The sequence below is a fragment of the Oratosquilla oratoria genome, chromosome 9 (genome assembly GCF_046742065.1).
Source record: "Oratosquilla oratoria isolate Oo_2021 chromosome 9, ASM4674206v1, whole genome shotgun sequence".
Taxonomy (NCBI): domain Eukaryota; kingdom Metazoa; phylum Arthropoda; class Malacostraca; order Stomatopoda; family Squillidae; genus Oratosquilla; species Oratosquilla oratoria.
Window position 1 is genome coordinate 67314692 of NC_134785.1, and position 20697 is coordinate 67335388.

Genomic DNA, 20697 nt, shown 5'->3' on the forward strand with positions numbered 1-20697 from the left:
TAAGCTTTATAAATGTTTTAACAAAAACTGTAAATGTATAACATTTTCTTCAAGTAATGTTGATATTGCTCAGATATTGTTCATATATGAAATTAAAATTCAAGCTCATCTAGATTAGAATATTTGCTAACTGGTAATAAGATGAAAAATGTTTACCTATAGTTGATAGTATCAACTCTCTCATTCATCTGGCCCTGTAATGTCTCTAGAGAAGTAAGTCTGTCACTGACACGTTGGAGTAAGAGAATAAGTGTATCCATTTGGCGGCGTATAACTTCTTCGTGGCTTGCAAGTTCATTTCTGCCAAGAATAGGATCAAGTGCTCCACCCCTTCGTGCATTCTCTTGATCTAACTGAAGATAATTTTTATTGAGTGACTGGGTTGATAAACAGTCATAGTACTTCAGCTATATTATCAAATGATACTGAGAGTTGATCCATAAGATCAAAATAATATTAAATAAAATCATGCAATTGAACAACTTATATCTTATATATGTAAGATTGTGAGAAGGGGATAAAAGTTGCTCAGTTGTAGTGCAAAGATGAAGGTAAATCATATATAAAGGTACATACATTCATATACCAAAGGCTTTTTCCCCCTTACAAGGGAGGTAGCCAAAAAGAAAAAGGCATGAAAAAAACATTCCCACCCATTCCATCCCTAAATACACTCCACCCTCTACCCTCCCTCTTATCTTGGCACCTCCTGGATGATGGGTCATCCCTGCATCTTGTCCACTGCCCTGGGTCAGAAGCAGTGTCGCAAGACACAGCACATCCATAGCAAGGCCGCTTCATTAAATTGGCGACCCCCCCTATCCATCCCCCCATGCAGAAAAGGAGAAGTTCCTTCAGGCTGTGTCAAATTTTCTCACACATATTACCTCACCCCCATCCTCCCACCCATTCCACCTCATGCATTACAACATCATCCATATACAACCATTCTCCATTCACCCCTGTCTTCTGTCCTCTCCCCATCCTTCCTCCACAGACATTCCCATCTTCCCCAAAGCCCCTTTCACCCCATCTATCCATCTCATCCAAGGTCGCCCCCTCATGTTCACTCCCTCCACATCTGCCTTCCATACCTCTTTTACTAGTCTTTCTTCACTCATTCTTTCCATGTGTCCAAACCATCCCAATAACTCTTTCATTCACCCTATCTCCCAACTCCCTTACCATCCCTGTTCTCCTCACCTCCTCATTTCTCACTCTATCCAGCCTCATGACCCCCATCATACTTCTCAGACACCTCATCTCAAATATATTCAAGCTGCTCCTCTCTTCCTCTCTTATGTTCCATGTGAGAGGAAGAGAGTTTGAATGTGTTTGAGATGAGGTGTCTGAGAAGTATGATGGGGGTTATGAGGCTGGATAGAGTGAGAAATGAGGAGGTGAGGAGGTACTTCATTCAAAACTTAATTCTGTTAGAAATGTTAAGTCCCCGTAAAGTTGTAGCACTAATGATAGGTACCAGGTAGTACATACATAAATATACCAAGGCTTTTTCCCCCTTACAAGGGAGGTAGCCAAAAAGGAAAAGGCATAAATTCATTTCCACCCATTCCATCCCTGAATACACTCCAACCCCTCCACCCTCCCTCTCATCTTAGCACCTCCTGGATGACGAGTCATCCCTGCACCTTGTCCACTGCCCTGGGTCAGAAGCAGTGTCGCAAGACACAGCACAACCACAGCAAGGCTGCTTCATTAAATCGGCGACCCCCCCTCTCCGTCCCCCCATGCATAAAAGGAGAAGACGGGGAGAAATCCCTTCGGGCTGCGTCAAATTTTGCTCACACATACTACCTCACCCCCCATCCCCCACCCATTCCACCTCATGTATCACAACATCATCCATATACAACCATTCTCCATTCACCCCTGTCTTCTGTCCTCTCCCATCCTTCCTCAACAGACATTCCCCTCTTCCCCAAAGCCCCCTTCACCCCATCCATCCACCTCATCCTAGGACGTCTCCTCATGTTCACTCCCTCCACATCTGCCTTCCATACCTCATTTGCTAGTCTTTCTTCACTCATTCTTTCCATGTGTCCAAACCATCCTAATACTCTTTCATCAACCCTATCTCCCAACTCCCTTTCCACCCGTTCTCCTCCTCTTAAAAAGGTTCAACACACGACCTTCCAGATCTGAAGCCAAACTGAATACTAAAATGTATTCTTTGAGTTTGAGCTGTATCCCTTCCAGAGCTATTCCAAGTATTTAAACATCTATATGGAAAAATATATTTCTTCACATCCTTCAGACATATGGTCTTTCTTTGGTACCATGACCTCTTAGAGCTCTCCCATCTTGAATTAGGAGATCTTGTCTGTCAGTATCTATCCCCTGTAGTGACCTGATTGTATATTTATTTACCTAATTGCAATATATAGGAAAGGAGCAATGCTCATTGGGTCCCGATTCCTATTCTCTGATCTTTATCATACCTAACTTCAAATTCACGTACAGTTCCAACCTAATCTATATCCTTGATTTCCAGTTATCTTATTTAGATTTCAACTCATGTATTGTTTGAGCTTAGGCTATAGCACTTCCTAAGCTATTCCAAGTATTTATGCATCTATATGGTAAACTGTATTTCTTCAAGTCCTTTTGACATGTGCTCTTTCTTAATTTGCTCCCATGATCCCTGCCCTCCCATCTTTAATCAGATCTCTTCTGTCAATTCAGTATATCCTCTTTAGTGACCTGAAGAATGTAATCATATCTCCTCATTCTCTTCAAGTTTTTAAAGTTGGCAGACCCAGTGTCTTTCCTCGTATGGTTTATCTGCCTGGCTGGTAACCAGTTTGGTTGCTGCCCTCTGTATTCTTTCAATCTTGCTTATATCCTTTACTCTGTGTGGGGACCATACTACTGACATATATGTCTTGGATGGATCAAGGTTTCAATGAGTTTTTTCATCATTTTTTCATCCATATAGGGAAATGTCACCTTGATCTTCTGTAGTAGTCCATATGTCTCTCCCACTACCCTGCTGATATGTCTTTTATTAACATTCCCAAATCTTTCTCTCTTGATTTTGTAATGGGTTCACATCCCAAGGAATAGTTTAAGGGTGGTCTTTTGGTACTATTGTTCATTTCCAGTACCTTGCATTTTTTTTTGTATTGACCTTCATTTCCCATTCTTGGCTCCATACAAAGATAGTGTATCTTTTTGCAATAGTCTACCATCCTCCTCATTTTTCACCCTTCTCATGATTTTTGTATCATCTGCTAACATGTTGGAATAGCTTGTTGTTTCTTCCATCATGTGATTGATATAAACAAGAAACAGTATTGGATTATTGGTGCAAACACTGAACATTGTAGAACTGATCGTTACTGCTCTCTATCTTGACATCTTATCTTTTACTAATGTTCTCATGTATCTTTCCTTTAAAAAATCCTTTATCCATTCTAATAGTTTGCCTCTCAGCCTGCCAACATGCTTCAATTTCCACATAAGTTGACTATGAGGCTCATCAAATGTCCTCTATTTACCTAATTGTGGTATACAGGAAAAGAACAATGCTCATTGGGTCCAGTCTCCTATTCTCTAATCTCTAACATACCTAGACTCAAATTCATGTACAGTTTCAATTTAATCTACATCTTTGATTTCCAATTATCATTGGAAATCACTGCATGATGGTTCCTCTCGAAGCAGATAGAACATACATAGACTAAATAAATTGAAGAGATATGATAACTGTGGTCAAAAATATGAAATTAATAAATATAATCAACAACAAAAACTCCTATGTGTGGCACAGAAGAAGAATGAGACATGGAAAGAAACTGAAATAAATAATGTTTGAAAGATATTATGAAACAGTTTTCCTTGCAAATGAATTAGTTGGAATAACATACATACATATACCAACATTATTTTCTCCTTACAAGGGAAGTAGCCAAAGTCAAAGGCATAAATCCACTCCCACCCATTTCATCCCCACATACTCCATTCCCATTCACCACCCCTCTTTCCCTCTTTTCTTGGCTCCTCCTGGATGATGGGTCATCCTTGCATCTTGCCTACTGCCCAGGGTCAGAAACAATGTAGCAAGACACAGCACATCCACAGCAAGTCCACCTCATTTAATTGGTGATCCCTCCTCTCTGTCCCCTCATGCCCTCATGCAGAAAAAGAAAAGATGGTGAGAAGAAATATTATAAACTAATTAAGCAAATGTAAAGCCAAGTTTGGCTTATGAAAGCACAAGAGGTGTGGTACATCAAAAATATAACTCTTATTCTTTATAGTACAGTTGGTAGACATGTACCAAACTACAGAGTACATACAGGTAAATGCATGTGTTGATGCACTCATATATATATTTTATGAGCTTACCTCACTTTGAGAAAAAGTCTGAATAGAAATTCTTCTAGTATTTTCTTCTCTTCTTCCAAAACCTCTACCACGACCTCTACCTTGACCTCTGCCCAGACTGGGCCTCAGCTTTCTTCCTTCTGTGGTAGGGACTGGGACTCCAGTTGTGGTAGTTGTAGGTATGTCTGGTTCTGGTGTAACCTGGTTTTGGTTTAGCAGTCAGTGGGTTACTCGTCTTTGTTGTGGAGAAAACTGAGGACACTGACATGTGGCTCAAAAGGAACCAGACATGTATATAAAGGCTGTTCTTGCATAAGGGTTAACCTTGTGATGTTTGAAGGTGTTCCCTTAGTGAAATGAAATTGACTAGCAGCTACTAGAGTAAACATATAGTTGAATATAGACCTGAAAGGTTTATCAAAATTGGCGTAACATTAATATAATTCTTCTTCTTTGGGGGGAGTGGGAGAGGCTGGTAGCAGCCTGATTAAACATGAATGTTGACCTCAGAGATCTTGTGTATTTGTTCCCCTATGTTATAAAATTTGGCAGAATGAAATAGGTTGGCAACAGCCAGAGAATAAGCACAAGTTGAATGTGGATCCCAGAAAGCTTGTACTTAATTTTCAGTATCTGTACCCCTATTTCATGAAATTTATGATCATGTACTCTCTATATTACCTGGCTTGGTGATTGTAATATACACAGGCTTTCTGAGTAGCTAGGACTAAGCAGACAACTTCATTCATAGCCAGTTGCCTTGTAAATTAAGCTCCTTCTTTTCTGAATGGGCCACCTTGAAAATATATTACTTTATCTTCTCACATATGTGGCACATTGTTTCTGATCTAATTTTGTGTTTTGTGGACATGAATTTGATTCCAATGGGTACTGGTGACTGACACCTGCCTTAGCAGACTGAGCACACAGGAGAAAGATGATAACTTTGTTTACAACATAATGTTTACCAGCCACAAAAATGGATTTTGTGGATTTCATTCACAAAGATTTCACATACCTCAGTTACAACCTTATTTTAACATTGAACCTGTGAGTTAGTAATCTAGTCCTTTATAAGATGTGAGATATTTCTGGAAAAATGTGGCATTTCCTTCTCAGAATTTATTTTAACTGAAATATATTGTGACTATAAAGTGGCAGAAAGTAAGGACAAATTAAAGGAGAAATGGGAAGGGGGGATAAAACCATACAGATAGCTATGTACTGCAGAGGTAGGAGTGTGAACATATGCAGTATGCCATTACCTGTAAAGGGATAATGGGACACTGTGCATTCAGAAAGTTCAGGTAACCAGTGGGTAAGTTTTGAGCTAATGTACAATTAATAAAAGAGACAGGATGCAATGAGTAAGGCTTGATCCTGTAAAATTTACATAGGTAAGTGAAGTACAGTACACAGTGACAACAAATGTTTAGTCTTAAGGTTGGAAGTTCTTGATAGAGGGAGCAGTGAAATAGGCAAATTACTGGATGTACAGTAATGGAGGTAGTAGGAAGTGAAAGGATGGATGATGTTCTTTAGTACAGATTACATACATAATGAAATAAATTATATTAGTTTTCCAATACATGAACTGAAACGTAAAACTTGCCTCTTGTGGCTGTGCTGTAGTTTCATTTTGTGTGAGGACATGACCTGCCATGGCCAGGAGAACAAGGGCAACTGGAATTATCTGTGTTGCCATTGTTGTGCTGCCTACTGTGTAACTGATAGATTGCTAGGCTGCTGTAAAATATAGAACCAGCTGTAATATCTTTTTCTCTGGGGTCTGGGACCACAGAAAGTAGAAAGGTCATATTTTACCATAAAATATATAGGGGAGGGATTGTAATATTGATAAAATATAGAAATTTTGCTTCAAGTTGTTGTTGTCATTCCCTAGGCTGACTGGCCAAGCAGTCCTGTTTCCCTGAGAAATGCCATGGCTGGAATGGGTTTTTTCCATAGATTCCTCATAGTATATATTGTGTTATTGTTATGCATGATTGTATGTGATGCAGTCTTCCATAATGTGTTGTATAGTATGGGGTGAAGTGTTACATCCTGGACAGTTTTCTGTGATGCGGTCATCCAGTCTCTTCTGGTAACTTAGAAGGGCTGGATGGTGGCCGCACTGCAGCCTGCCCAGGTGGACTGTCTTCTCAGAGAAGAGCAGATTCAGAAGGATAGATATCAGGGGTTCTGGGATGCATCAATGTGATGTCTTTCAGTTTGTTGATAAAGCATGGAGCAATATTATTATAGATATGCTTCTAGAGGCTGGTGTCTGGTGGTTGTGGAGGAAGAGAAGAGAGTATTTGTATGTGATATAGATATTTGAATGTTGTTTTGATGTTTCTTGGCATATTTGGATGTTCTGCCATGTAGTGTAGCAGGTGTACAAGTGTTTGTGTGCCTCTCCTGTCAAAGTGATCCTTGACTTTGAGGACTTGTTTCATGGTATAGATGGTCTGTAGGTGTTGTATTTGTGCAGCCTGTAATATCTTTAGGGTTTTGTTCTGTATTGTCTATAGGTTGTTGTGGTGTGTCTTAGTGAGATTAGGGGCCCATGCAGGGCTTGCATAATTAATCACTAAATGTATATATTGTTTGTATACTGTAGTGGTAGTTTATTGTGTCCAAATGTTGTACCTACATGTGATACAAGTGTGTTGAGTTTAGGTGTGCATTTTGTCTTAGTGTTTGTGATACGTTGTTTCAATGACATTGATGTATCGTATGTTCCTCCAAGAATCTTGTGTATATCATATGATGGTGTTCTTAATAAAGAGGCGTGGTATGTATGAGTATTTGTGTTCTGCTGCCCAGTTGGGGAGAAGTGTGGTTATGGATTTGGTTAGGGCTAATTTGAGTCTGTTTGTGGTAAACCAGGTGTTGAGTTATGGCTGTAGTATTTCTGTGGTTATGTCTGTGCTACAGTGTGTGCATGTAATTGTTATGATGTCCATGTAAGAAAAGATTTGTATATCAATGGTGTGGGTATAGAATAAAGAGTATGGGAGATAAGACTAAGCCCTGTGGTACTCTGCTCATAAAGTTTCTGGTGTGCAATGATTGGCCATTATATGACACATAGGCATTTCTACCTGCCAAATAATTGGCCAGCCATCTTTTTGTATTATTATGCATGTCTGTGTTGTATATTTTGTTTGTGAGATTGTGTCAGGGGATGGCATCAAAAGCTTTCCAAATGTTTAGTGTTAAGAAGCATATGTGGTGGCTCATCTGAATTGATGCTATTGAAAATTCTTTGTGTGAGATCTATAAGAAATATGTTATGGAGTGTAGTCTAAAACCATGTTTTGATTTGGCAAAGGGGATATGTGGTATGACAAGTTGTAGTATGAGGCAGTCTGTGACTTTGGAGGGGGTGCAGAGAAGTGCGATTGTGCAGTGTGCTGTTAGAACTGTTGGGTTTTTGTTGGGTTTGGGGATTGTGGTGATTTTACCATACTTCCAGATATCATCTATGGTGTTGTGTGAATAGATGTAGTTTGCAGTGTTGGCGAGTGCATGTACTCCATGTGGTCCAAGTAGGCCATCTGTGTGGTCACCCTATAAGAAATTCCTTTGCAACTTCCACAAGGCAACTTTAAATTCTTATGGACACTTACTTTGGACCAGTGATGCTAAATCATCAATTTTCCTACATTTTCACTTGCACTTAATTAGCTACAGCTAATTAAATTTACAATTGGAGGTATTAGTTCATACAGTAGCTGCTAGGTGGTTATGCCTTGCGTATGTTAAGCTTTTCTTCAATAATAAAACAAATCTGGCCACTCCGAGTGTATTTCATGCCTATAGGATGAGGCAATGTATCAATATCCTGGTTAAACTTACTTGACTATCTAACCAAAATCTATCACCAAAATTGACAAAAATTCCCCCAACTCCAATACATCAGGGGCTCACTTTTCCTATCTAGCATAGTCAGAGAAATCAAGAAAATGAGGAAATCTCATTTAAAGCAGTAAAATTATATAATTTTATTCATTTTTTTTTACTTCTGCATATAAATCTTATTTTCTATTCACAAGGTCAATTAAGAAATAAGTCAAAATAAGGAAATTAATATGAAAAAATTACTTAGACTATACTGTGTAATTTGTATCAATTGTGTTTACAATCATATTATTTACATGTATACATTTCAATTATTTACATAGATTTTATAATTCATTAAAAAATATACCCAAATGATAATTTCTGAATGAAAGGTGCAGAGATTCTTTCAACTGATCATTCAGATGACTACACACATTAACCTAGCAAATATATATTCACTTTTTAAGTCATTTAAAGTAAATACAATGTATATACATATACCAAGGCTTTTTCCCCCTTCCAAGGGAGGTAGCCAAAAAGGGAAAGGCATAAAAACACTCCCACCCATTTCATCCCTAAATACACTCCACACCCCTCCCACCCTTCCTCTCATCTGAGCACCTCCTGGATGACGGGTCATCCCTGCACCCTGCCCACCGCCCTGGGTCAGATTTAAAACTACATTTTCAGGCTAATTCAGAGTTTCTCATTAGGACTTACAATATCATCAGTCATTGCTATATATATTTTCATTCTCATGTTGAGTGGGATGGAAGAGCCTCAAAGGGAATTCAGATGTATCAAGACACAAGACCTGATCTAAAGGTGCCTAAACAATTAAAAAGTTTTTGTCAAGTGGAAAGCACAGAGGTACTGATTGAGTTCCTGATATCTCTATATGTGAATAGAATCACCAGTGATGGTGATGTCAATCAAATAATTCCAACATTTGTCCCCGGATTTGAACCGAGACTTGCGAGAACATAAATACAACACTCTACCGACTGAGCTAATGGGCCTGAGCTATAGGCCTGTTAGCTCAGTCGGTAGAGCATTGGTTTTGTGTTCTCGCAATTCTTGGTTCAAATCCGGGGACGACTGTCAGAATTATTTGTTCTCTATATGTGTAGCTGAAGTTAGTGATCTAAGTTTTGATCGTGAAGTGGCAAATACAAAGCAGCATCTGCTTTCTAAGCATGCTTCACCTCATTATCAGTATGATATTGTAGTGAGTCTTGATACAGATGTCATGGTCTTAGCTGTTGGATTTGACCAGTGTTGATAGTCACTTGTACTTCCAAACTAGGTCTGGTGCTCATAGACATATCATTGATAAATCTCACATATCCAACACCCATGGTCCTAGTGGATGCTGTGCTATTATTGGCATATATGTTTTCACTGGATGTATTAACCTGATTGTAGTATACAGGAAAGGAGCAATACTCATTCAGTCCTGTCTCCTATTCTCTAACTTTTTAACATCCCTAGACTCAAATTCATGTATGGGTCCAACTTATTCTATATCTTTGATTTCCAATTATATTTACATTTGAACTCGTGTATTGTTTGAGCTTGGGCTAACCTTTTAAGCTATTCCGCATATTTATACATCTATATGGAAAACTATATTTTTCACATTTTTGTTGTGTGTGTGTGTAATTCACCATGGTCTTGGATCACGTGTTGGACTCGTGATCGACAGCTACTATCCTCCCGGATAAGAGCTCAGAGCTCATGTATGACCGATCTATGGGCAATGCTGTGACCACACACACACCCAACTCCCCGCCCACGAGAGTTGGAGTAACGGCTCGTAACGCAGCGATACTGAAATTATTTCAGCCCTGGGCGGGATTCGAGCTCGGACCGCTGGGTTAGCAGTTGGGAACGTTACCTCTGCGCCGTCGAGCCGTGTGTGTGTGTGCGTGCGTGCGTTCGCGCGCGCAATATAATGACAGTAGTGGTTCAATTTAGCAGGGATACCAAGGTTCATTTATGATTTTTCCTATTCCTATGTTTTGCCATAGATCAATTCACCGTTGTGTACTAGTGTAAAAACATTTACTTTTTAGTACATGGGTATATATGAACAAACACCATAGGCTTCTAGTGGTCGTGTGTTTTGAACACTAGATTATACACTTTACACATGTATGCACGCATACACCCTTGTGCAGTTTCGGAAAATGGTCGATGACAACGCATGCGCTGGACATGAGAAAGGGGTTATGATGAAATGGTAAAAGCCACTATACTTTACCCGTGTCCCGCAGTGGACTGCGCTCTGACACGCACTGATGGGAACACGCTTCTTCGTTCCCTCCTCCTCCTCCACACCCGAGCACAGGGTGGGCGCGAATACATATGGGGGAATGGGTCAGACGGAGAAGTTGGTTGAGAGTGGGTGGAGACGGGTAGCAGGAGTAGAATTATATATTGAGATACTGATTTATAGTCACCGATAATCAGCGTTTTTCTCCTTTGGGGCAGTATGACGCCGAAACAGTAAAGGAAAGACAGGAGGATTAGTGGAGGTCTTTTTGATTGGAAATTAATTTCTACGGTAATCATTATAGAGTTCAGTGCTAGCCCATAGAGATGTCTCAAAAAATTCTAGATTTTAACTGCATTTTGAATCGGTACGCCTGGGGACCATGTTGAACCAGGCATAGTGGTTCCTCTCGACTCGATGTATTTTATTTATTTATTTATTTATTTATTTATCAAGCGCTCATAGATCGGGTACCCGATATATTTGTATTTAATTAAAGATCGGATATCCGATTTATAAGCTCTTGCTTACAGAGCGGGCACTACCAAGAAATAAGGCAATTTTTATTTACCGGGCAGTAAATAAAATAATTTACAGTAATACAAGTTACAACAAAGTATTACAAGTAAAGAAAAAATAGCAATAGTTATAAGATATAATACTGAAAAAAAATATTTGTTTACACCTTGTACAATATCATTATTTTGATTTTTGGCTTTGTTTTATTTCTGCGCACGAGTAATGGAGCCAGTTGATATAACGGTCAGAACCAACGGAACGTACTTCGTATAACTCATAACCATATATATCACGTCCATGTGTTGGAATTTCTTATTGGCGAAACAACATTAAAAATACACACCCAGACGATGTCATTAAAATATTTATATTTACCAAATGAACGTCCACATTTTTTTTTAATAATGCATGATGGAATCCTGTCCATCCATCACCACTCCACCCATAATGTGATTTATTCTTGCGACGGTAGTGCTGCAATCGTTCTTTGAACTATTCCATAACGCCCCTTTGACCGGGTAAAATCGCCTACCTGGAGCCTAACCAAAGGCACTTGCTCTTGTAACGTATTTAATTTGAAGCACTTACACAAACTATAGCTACCTCTCTTCATTTCTCACTATGACGGTTTATGCTGGTCCTCCACAACCTTCCTTTGACTGGGCAATTGGCATATCCCATGCAGTTTTAGAATTTACCCCCTGGCCAGTGGTACTGGGCTCCCGGTCCCCACACAGAGTGAAGGATCGGGAGAAGATCGACCCTCGATCTCGAGGAGGTCGAGAGATACAAAGGGTAGCAATCTAACTGGTCCCCAGTCTGGCAGATGAACCATACGAGGCAAGACGAAAAGCGATGGGTCTACCAGTTTTAACGATCGAAGAGAAAGAAGTGACATGATTGCAGTATTTAGGTTACTAAAGGGGATACACTACAATGATAGAAGATATTTTTTTAATAAGGTAGGAGGGACTTAATAGGTCATGAGAACAAAATAAGACTACATGTCCAAAGGATGTAAAGAAATGCAGTTTTCCACAGATGCGTAAACACTTGGAATTGCTTAGAAGGTGATATTGCGGAAGCTGGAGCAATTCATGAAACTAATTATGGAAATTAAGGGTATAAAGAGTAATAAATGTAGATTTATTTGAGACTGTATGTTAAATTGACGAGTATGAGACAGGTCTCAACATGTGTTGTTCCTTTCTTGATCACTGCAATTATAAGTAAGTAATCTTAATCAGTGAAGATGTCTCTAAAGCGCAAAGTGTAATTAAAAAAGTGGAGGGGGGATCAACACGGGTTTCGTCAAATGATAAACATTACGGTGCTAATATGTGAAAATTACACCTGAACAAAGTTAAGAACAGAGAAAAAGAAAGTAATATAGTGATAAAAAATAACAAAAAGTGAAAAATTTGTTACAAATATGGGGACAGCGGAAGAGTAATCGGATGTGGACGGCGTAGAACTACAGGACGAATAATTTGGAAACTTGCTATTAGAATTGGGAAATGTTAGACGGGGGAAAAAAACAACCGTATCCAACTCGATACGTTAATGTGATGGCATCACCCTTTTTCCACTGCCACGCCCCATCTTCGGCCACCACGCCTCCTATTTCCAGGACCACACCGGTTGATATACTGCTAGCATTGCACCATATTACACCTCTGTTTTGTTGTGGTGAACTCCACTGTCCTTTCACTGGAACGTCGTATCTCACTCGTCGTACTACGTCATGTGTCATTGTGAGCGTCTCCTCATCAACCTTATATCCCCAACCCTTCAATACTGATTGTTTTTTAATATAATTGTACGCCACACGGAGCCAACCCGCGATCGGATAGTAACCGACCAATTTGCTACATAGCGAGAAGAGCTCTCTTTTGCACATCTCGTCCGTTACATCTGGGATGTCGCTGCCTCGCCTGACTCCGCTTCCGTCCCACTCAAGTCCTCCTTCCATCGGTTCCGGTTCATTCGAGACCAATCCAAACTAAGCTAAGTTTTCTACTACGTTTGACGCTGTTACAACAGTATACCATCCACTACCATGTCATCGAGGTAATCCGTGCCCTACTCCATCACTTCATTCTTCTTCAACACAGTCTTCATGATCTTCGTCATTATTCTCAAAGCTAAGCATAGCTCGAATCCCAGTCTGGTCAAGCAGTAGGTTTCTGTTGATCTTGGTTATATTCTTCACTCTGTGTGGGGACCATACCACGGACGCATATTCCATTCTTGGATGGATCAGGGTTTTTATTGTTATTAATTATTATTGTTATTATTATTACTATATTTTTAACTTCTTCATGTAGTGAAAAACCAATGTAATCTACACGCAAACAACACAACATACACTCTATAAAGGATTTGTGGGAAAACCCAGTTTCGGCTGTGGCCTTCCTTGGGGAGACGGGACTGCTCGGACAGACAGTCTAGGGAACGACAACAACAACAACAACAGTTCGAACGGCTCCCTCCACATTACTTCTGAGATGTCTGTTAGGTTTTTTTTTTTCCATCAACACACTCGGCTCTTTCTCCTCTTGCATTTGTTATAGATGCACTTGCCAAGGAATAGTTTAAAATTTGTCTTTCGCAACAATTGCCCATTTCCAGTATTTTACATTTTTATGTTGAATTTAATTTCCCAATCCTGGTTCCATGGAAAAGTCTAGATCTTTTTGCAATATTCTGCAGTTTTCGTTTTTCACTTTTCTCGTGATTTTTGCATTAGGTAACATGTCATTCGTCATTGACATAGACAAGAAACCTCATTGGTGCAAGCACTGAACCTCGTGTGTTATCATCATGGACTTGAATCATGTGTTGGACTCGTGATCGACAGCTACTACCCTCCCGAATGAAAGCGAGCATGTATATGACCGGGTAATGCTGTGACCTTACACACACACAACTCGTATAACACGAGACTTGAAGTGACGGCTCGCAGCGCAGTGGTACTTAAATTATTTCAGCCCTGGGCGGGGATCGAACTCGGGCCGCAGGTGTAGCGGTTGCGAACGCTACCACTGCCCCGTCGAGCCATGTATTTCTGACAAGTCCCAGCATTACCCATAGATCGAGCTATATGTGCAACCAAGCCTTGCCGATAAACGAGGTGAGGCGAACTTGCAATTAAGAAAGATGAAAAGTGACATGATCCCGATGGTCAGATAATTAAGCTGACAGAACTGACAGAGATCTTTAAGTTCGGAACGGATGTCACGAGGGCGATGTAACAAAATGAAAGATACGTCTGAAGGATTGAAAAAATAAAATAAAATAACACGTTGGAATGCATCAGCTCCTAGGGTAACCAATGACCGAGATTATGTAGCACACACTAAATCCATTGACGAATTTTAAGCTAGACAACAAGAACAAGAGATGGAATCCCACGATTTTAGTTTCTTGTATCCTACAAGTAGGTAAACGAGGTAAATATACATATACATTTAAAGGTTTGCGGGGGTCTCATCCGCCCGGACCTCAATTTTGCGGTGGACCGGAACAATTCACATGTGAAACAGGTGGTGTTCACGTGATGCCACTGTTAGGGGTGACGGTGCCTAGAAAAGATCAGGAAGGGAGGGCACCCTTCAACCTCAGGTGGCGCTAGGGAGAAGGTGTACCCCCAAGAAGCTTAGGGATGCCTCGGAAAGGAAGATGGTAAGGTGCCGCGCCACTCCCTCCGCGGTGAATGGCGGGTAATGGTGGGCTGTTGCACCGCGGTCCCACAAAGTTTGCAGCACTCGTGATCGTCTTTCCCCTCGTGTAACTCTTGCCACCCACAACGATGTCCAAGGCGGATCCCGTGAGTCATCTAACCTTCCATCTCTTCATCCTCTTTATATTTGTTTGCAGATCGCATAAGGTAGTGTGATCGGTACAACCGATGAACCTTCGTGAGTAAACGTTAGCCGCAGGCCACAACCGCCCTCACTTCCGCATCTCCTCCCCATCTCCTCCCCATATACGTATCACCGTGTTATTTCCTCAGTCCAGACGTCAGATGATTCTAAAATCACGAAGGAAGCGGAAAACAAAAAGGATTGGAAAGTGCTACAGGAAAAAAGTAAATAATAATATTAGTACTAATGCTAATAATAATAATAATTACTAATAATAATAAATAATGATAAGAAAATAATAATAAATAATACAATAATAATAATATAATAGTAATAATAATAATGATAGTAAAATAGGAGACGAAATACCAAATGCAGAGGAAGTTAGAATGATTTAGGGATTTCAATCAATTGTGATTTGTCGCCGGAGGTTCATAGAACAGGGGATACAGAATTGCTGAAGAATGTAAGTCATATTTCAATATAAAGATGAGAACACTGAAAATAATTATTGAAATTTTGACTCGTTCCAGATTGGAATATAGTGGTATGTGCTTCGATGGATAAGTCACGGAAAATTAATTAACGAAAAGAGTATAAAGATATATCAGTCTGATCACATGACACGTTTCCTTTTTGCTATGCTAATAGGGGGCGGTAGGAGTTTTACCCGACTACATACTTGTTTTATTGCTGTTTGGGTTTGTGCACATAATTATATGATCCCTTTCCATGTCCGAAAAGTTCTGAGCAAATGAAAATACGAGTCGTTTGCCGTTTCTAGTATTGGGATCTATGTAGTGATTTCGTTTTTGTGCCTAAATAATTTCGTTTTCTGTCCGACTGATACTGAGTTTGTACCCCGCTGTTATATATTCCCCCTTTTTTTATCCGACAGAGACCAGTTTTTTATCTGATTTAAGTTGTTACTCAAATGACATATTTAAATTCAAAACAAAGAAATGCAATTAATCTGCCTGATTCCATCCGTTAAAGTAAGAGTTGCAAACACTAATCCAGCCGATATTCATCGTAGATCTTTATACACACAAAATTCAAAATAGAAAGTGAAAGTTTACCGTCAATATGGTTTTTGTTATTATTTTATTTATTTATTTACTATTATTTTCTTTTATTATTCCAGCAATATCCCAATTTCAGCCGTTTTTGCATGTTGCCAAGTGTTGTCTTATTTCGAAACCCAATTGGAGAACTATTTTGTTAAGGAAGAGAAGTTGCTTTTCAGCTGTAAGGTGTGCCTACCCAAGTCAATTGGGGCACTTGTCAAGTCTGAACAATCTCAAACAGCACATGAAAAGAATGCATACCGCCAAGTTCGTACAATTTAAGGAGAGGGTAAATGCCGTTTTTTCGCGGGAAACCTAGGCTTAGGTTTCCTTAGATTCGAATGGCTGCACTTTGTTGCGCTCTTTTTCACGCCAGCAAACATTAGGGAGTCTTTTAGCATCACGGCTGCTGACAGTGGCGTGACGGATTAACTTTTTTATATATATAATTGCATTGACAGAAGAGATCTCTTGATTAAGAATGTTGGGGCTTTAAGAGGACATGGGAACAAGATAAGAAAGACTACAAATCCAAAGGATGTGATACAATATATTGTTTCCATATAGATGCATATAGATGCAATGGTACAGTTCAGTTCGGGGCAACATGAAATCTTGTCCATTGCCGTCAACGATTTAAGCCGTTGTCGCATCGGAACATTATTTTGTAGTTTTAAATCGACCAGACGAGTAAATAACTAAAACACGCCAGATTTTCTAGGTGTACTTACAAACACATTTGATATAAGCCCTTATGTTTCTAGAACGAAAGGTGACCGGGTTTTGTATTAACTAGCTTGGCAAATGTCCAGGATGTTAGATATAGGCAAAATTGGTGATTTCGTCCAAAAAACACTCGTAAACATATTCTATGAGTTGAATTGCAGGTTAATCATAGGAATTAGAAAGTGCATACATTTGGTTAGTATAAAGGAAACAAAATAAGGAAGAGAATGCTGGTGGCAATATTTATAGGTGAATTTTACTTACTATGTTGGGAGACTGCATACGAACGCTGGGCGGGAAAGAGGGTATGGTAAGGTCATCATCGAATCAGAAAGACGAGCCGGCAGGAGGAGGAGGGCTGTGGAGGTTGAAATGGAAGTGGGGGGAAAAGGGTGATAAAGAAAGGATGGGGAAAGATAGAGAAAGCAGGTTGGTGAAGTTAAGATATTCTTATTTTAGAGCCATAAACAATATTCCATTGCTATCTTTCATCGAAGGAGTGCATAGTACATTCTCAAGATAATAAAGAGCGAGTTAGTGCAATGATATTCTGGGACGTATATTTGATAGTTTCTGGCATGTTTGTAAAAAAAATGGCTTGGCCATTTCTGTCTCTCATGCTACGCTTTCCCCGCCATATTTCTGTTTTTCTCTACCCCTCCTCTCTATCTCTCTCTCACACACACACACACACGCACGCACGCACGCACGCACGTACGTACGTCTCTTCCTCTCACCCGTCATATTTTTCTCCCACTCCCTCGCCATCTGTGTGTGTGTTTATCTCCCTCTCTCTTTCCCCCCTCTCAGTCTTTCTCCCGCCTGCCATGTCCCTTCTCTGTCAGTCTACCCCACCCATCTCTCTCTCTCCTCCCCTTATCTCCCACTTTCTCATTCATTAACTTGTGTGTTGACATTAAATGGGCGCCTATTGAGCTAACAAACGTTAAAATTAAATAAATGAAATTTCCTTTAATGCCATCTACACATGTGCTCACCGCGGAGCCCAACTTACCCGCTCCTGTGGACGTTACTAGGCTTGGCGAGGTAATTTTCAGAAATGAGGTGGTAACAACTATAGTATACATATTTATTACTTACTTGTATCATGAATAATGAAGTTACTTCTGTTCGCTTAAATGTTATACAATGTTTAGTTTTCGTAACCCTGGTTTTTATGAGACGAAAACTTCGAACTTGCTAAAAAAATAAAACTAATTTCTGAATATATTCTAATATTATATGTATTTATTTCATCGTTTAGTTCACTTACCAATATTTTGAACAATGAACAATTCAATTGGATGCATTTAATGTATTATTCATGTAACAATACATCATAATTTATTATTGTAGTTACTGCAGGGGGGTAATATGTGAGTCTTCACACATTGAACAAGTTGGATTGTAATTCTGCATAACAAATGAACGATCTTAAAACCGAGGACAGCCATTGCGGGCTTCAATTACCTTGTTTAGGCTACCTTTCCCCGGCCTGAGAGGGCGTAACTGATCTACCAGATAAGCGCTGGCGATAGTACATATTTTATTCTGGTTAGTGGTAGGCTTTTATACTTAACTGAAAGAACAGACTGAATAAAATAGGAAATTTATCGATCGAGACCTCAAGTCTCTCTTTTCATTTGATATATTAATATTCTAGTATTAGCCAGAATTAAGTTTGTAATGGGTTTCATCGCGAAGAATGGTTAGAACCGTTAGAAGATATGAGTTGCTCCTGGATTGTGGGGGAATTGGACCACATTACTTAGAATCACACATCACATGTAGTTCGCTTTTAACATGTATGCTGTTGGTGTATCAACTTGGGATCTAGGTCCCAATTACTTGTAACCACAACCCCCAGTTTTTCCAAACGCATCCAAAGCACCGAGCTGAATATTCTACGTTTTTATAAGTTGATATATGATACCCATAGTTCAATTGCCTTTATGATTTTGTAGATAGTTATTGCAATACAGTAATAACAGTTACTCATTCTGTGTTTAAAAAATAGGTTATGCATTTTAGGAGCGTAAATTCGAAGTTACCTTTAGTAGGGTAATTGATTGCCCCTTATGTGGAAATCACTGATTTAGGTAGTTTGCCATCGAGCAAAGAAGCAAACTCAGCGAATCTTGCCCGCTTAACCCAAGGCCGGGCACGCCCCGCCTTGGTGCAATTGAATTGGCCAACGTGCCGGGAACCTTGTTACAAGAACTTTTGTCAGACATGTGTTCGTCGGATGGTAGACGAGACTGCAGTTTTATAAACTTGTTTGCATGTAAACTCTAACAGTGATTTCTTAACCTTGTAAGAGTCCTTCAGCTGAATAAAATTGCTAGGCGACAGGTGTGATAAATGTACAAATGAAATGCACAGATGGTTGATTAATAAATATGCAAGCCAATAAATCAGTTGCTCCTGTTCTCTCTTGCAGGAAATCCGTAGCCTCCAACAAACCAACCATGGCCACCTATCCAGTCCATAATTCTCTGAAAATAGATTTTGTGTTGCTCTCTGGAGTGAATGAAGGGCAGTGTGATGTTTCGTACACAAATCCCGGAGCCAGAAAAGGATTAAATAATCCTTTGCTGTATCTCATTCCCCAAGCTGAAGAAAACCTTGCGGGAGATCAAGTTTGCATGATATCTTATAAAGTGTTGGTGGCGAGCAAAGCGAACCTTTTCAATTGATGGGGTATAGGGCTGCTGCAACCCCCCCCCCCCCTCTATTTTTTAATCATGTTTAAGGGCATATTGAGACTGTGGATGACTTCAGGAACTGGGGCTGGTCCATTAGTGGAGTGCTTAGTATTGGGGGGACACTTTGCATGGCTGCAGTCCAGTCAGCCTTTAGCCGCCACCAAAAAAAAAAAAAAAAAAAAAAAAAAAAAAAAAATTAGCTAAAACAAAATAAATAGTGTTCTGATAGCAATGAGGTGGGTTAACATATATGTAAATACTAAACTCAGCCCTTTGGCATCTAGACTTGATCTCTGCAATTATTCTAGCTGTCACCAGATGATTTCATTTAACTGAGGGAAAAGTTTACAGACATCATAGGGTGAAGAACTATCTCGATTAATGCTTTGGCGTTCATGCTCCATTATTTTGAATATACTAGCTGCCCATAACCAGCCAAGGCATGCACCCACCCCCATCCATGCTACTCCCATTCGTTTCCCTTTCGTCTTAGCTCCTCGTGGATGATGGGTCATCCAAGTCTCCCGTCCACTGCCTGGGTTATAAGCAATGCAGCAAGACATAGTACATCCACAGCAGGGCCAGCCACTACATTTACATGGTGATCTTCCATGTCCCCTCATGCAAAAATAGATAAGACAAGGAGAAAACCTTTCATGTCGCATCCATTCTCCATTTACACCTATTTTTTGTCTTCTCCCTTCCTTGTTCAAGAGATGTTTTCCTTTTATTCAAAGCTCGTTTCACCCTATCCATCAATCTCATTCTCGGGCTTTCCCTTAACTTCACTCCATCCACCACTACTTTCCACACACTCTTTGTTAATATTTGTATGAAAGTGGCAGTTGCCGACAAATCTATCAAAATAAACACCATGTGAGGACAGAGCCTTTATTAGTACAGACGCTCCTCAACTTACGTTTTAGTTACGTTCCGAACGGCCGAACGTAACGTGAAAATAAACGTAAGTTGTTACTGTACGTTCCAGTAATGTATGACCGTTCATACTGTACTATACATCCATAAATTCTATTACCGTATCTTATAAAACACCCATAAATAATTAATTATAAACATAACATTGTAAAATAATAACATTAATTTCAAATAAATTAAATTCAAGCAACATAAAGTGAGATGGTGGAGGAGAAGGAGGAGGGGGAGGAGGCAAGGCACGTTCAGTCTGTCGTTTGTGCTATGTAAACAATGGACGCAGCGTCATGCGTAAGTATCGTTTGAACGTCTCGTACTATGGAGAGCGCGCTAAACTAAAAAATTCAATTTTTTTTTTCAGTTCAAACGTAAAATCGAAAAAAAACGTAAAACGAATGAACGAAGTAGAG

At 39.7% G+C, this 20697-nt stretch overlaps 2 protein-coding genes across 4 annotated transcripts in view; one reads left to right on the forward strand and one right to left on the reverse strand.

The window, feature by feature from the left end:
• Window positions 1–10554, reverse strand: part of LOC143028506 (angiopoietin-4-like) — a 35911-nt gene extending 25357 nt beyond the window's left edge. Inside the window, exons 1-4 of one of the 3 annotated variants that reach the window (XM_076190700.1) lie at window positions 10460–10554; window positions 5960–6093; window positions 4369–4548; window positions 157–353 (exon numbers count right to left, since the gene is read on the reverse strand). In XM_076190700.1, coding sequence (XP_076046815.1) covers window positions 157–353; window positions 4369–4548; window positions 5960–6052 — 470 coding nt within the window. In that variant the 5' untranslated portion in view covers window positions 6053–6093; window positions 10460–10554. Of the gene's footprint in view, window positions 1–156; window positions 354–4368; window positions 4549–5959; window positions 6094–7982; window positions 8137–10459 lie in introns of those variants that run through there. The other 2 variants (XM_076190701.1, XM_076190702.1) reach the window with 2 other exon arrangements.
• LOC143028507 (mitogen-activated protein kinase kinase kinase 4-like) overlaps window positions 1–20697 on the forward strand; it is a gene marked incomplete in the record, with an annotated part of 107785 nt that overhangs the window by 68076 nt on the left and 19012 nt on the right.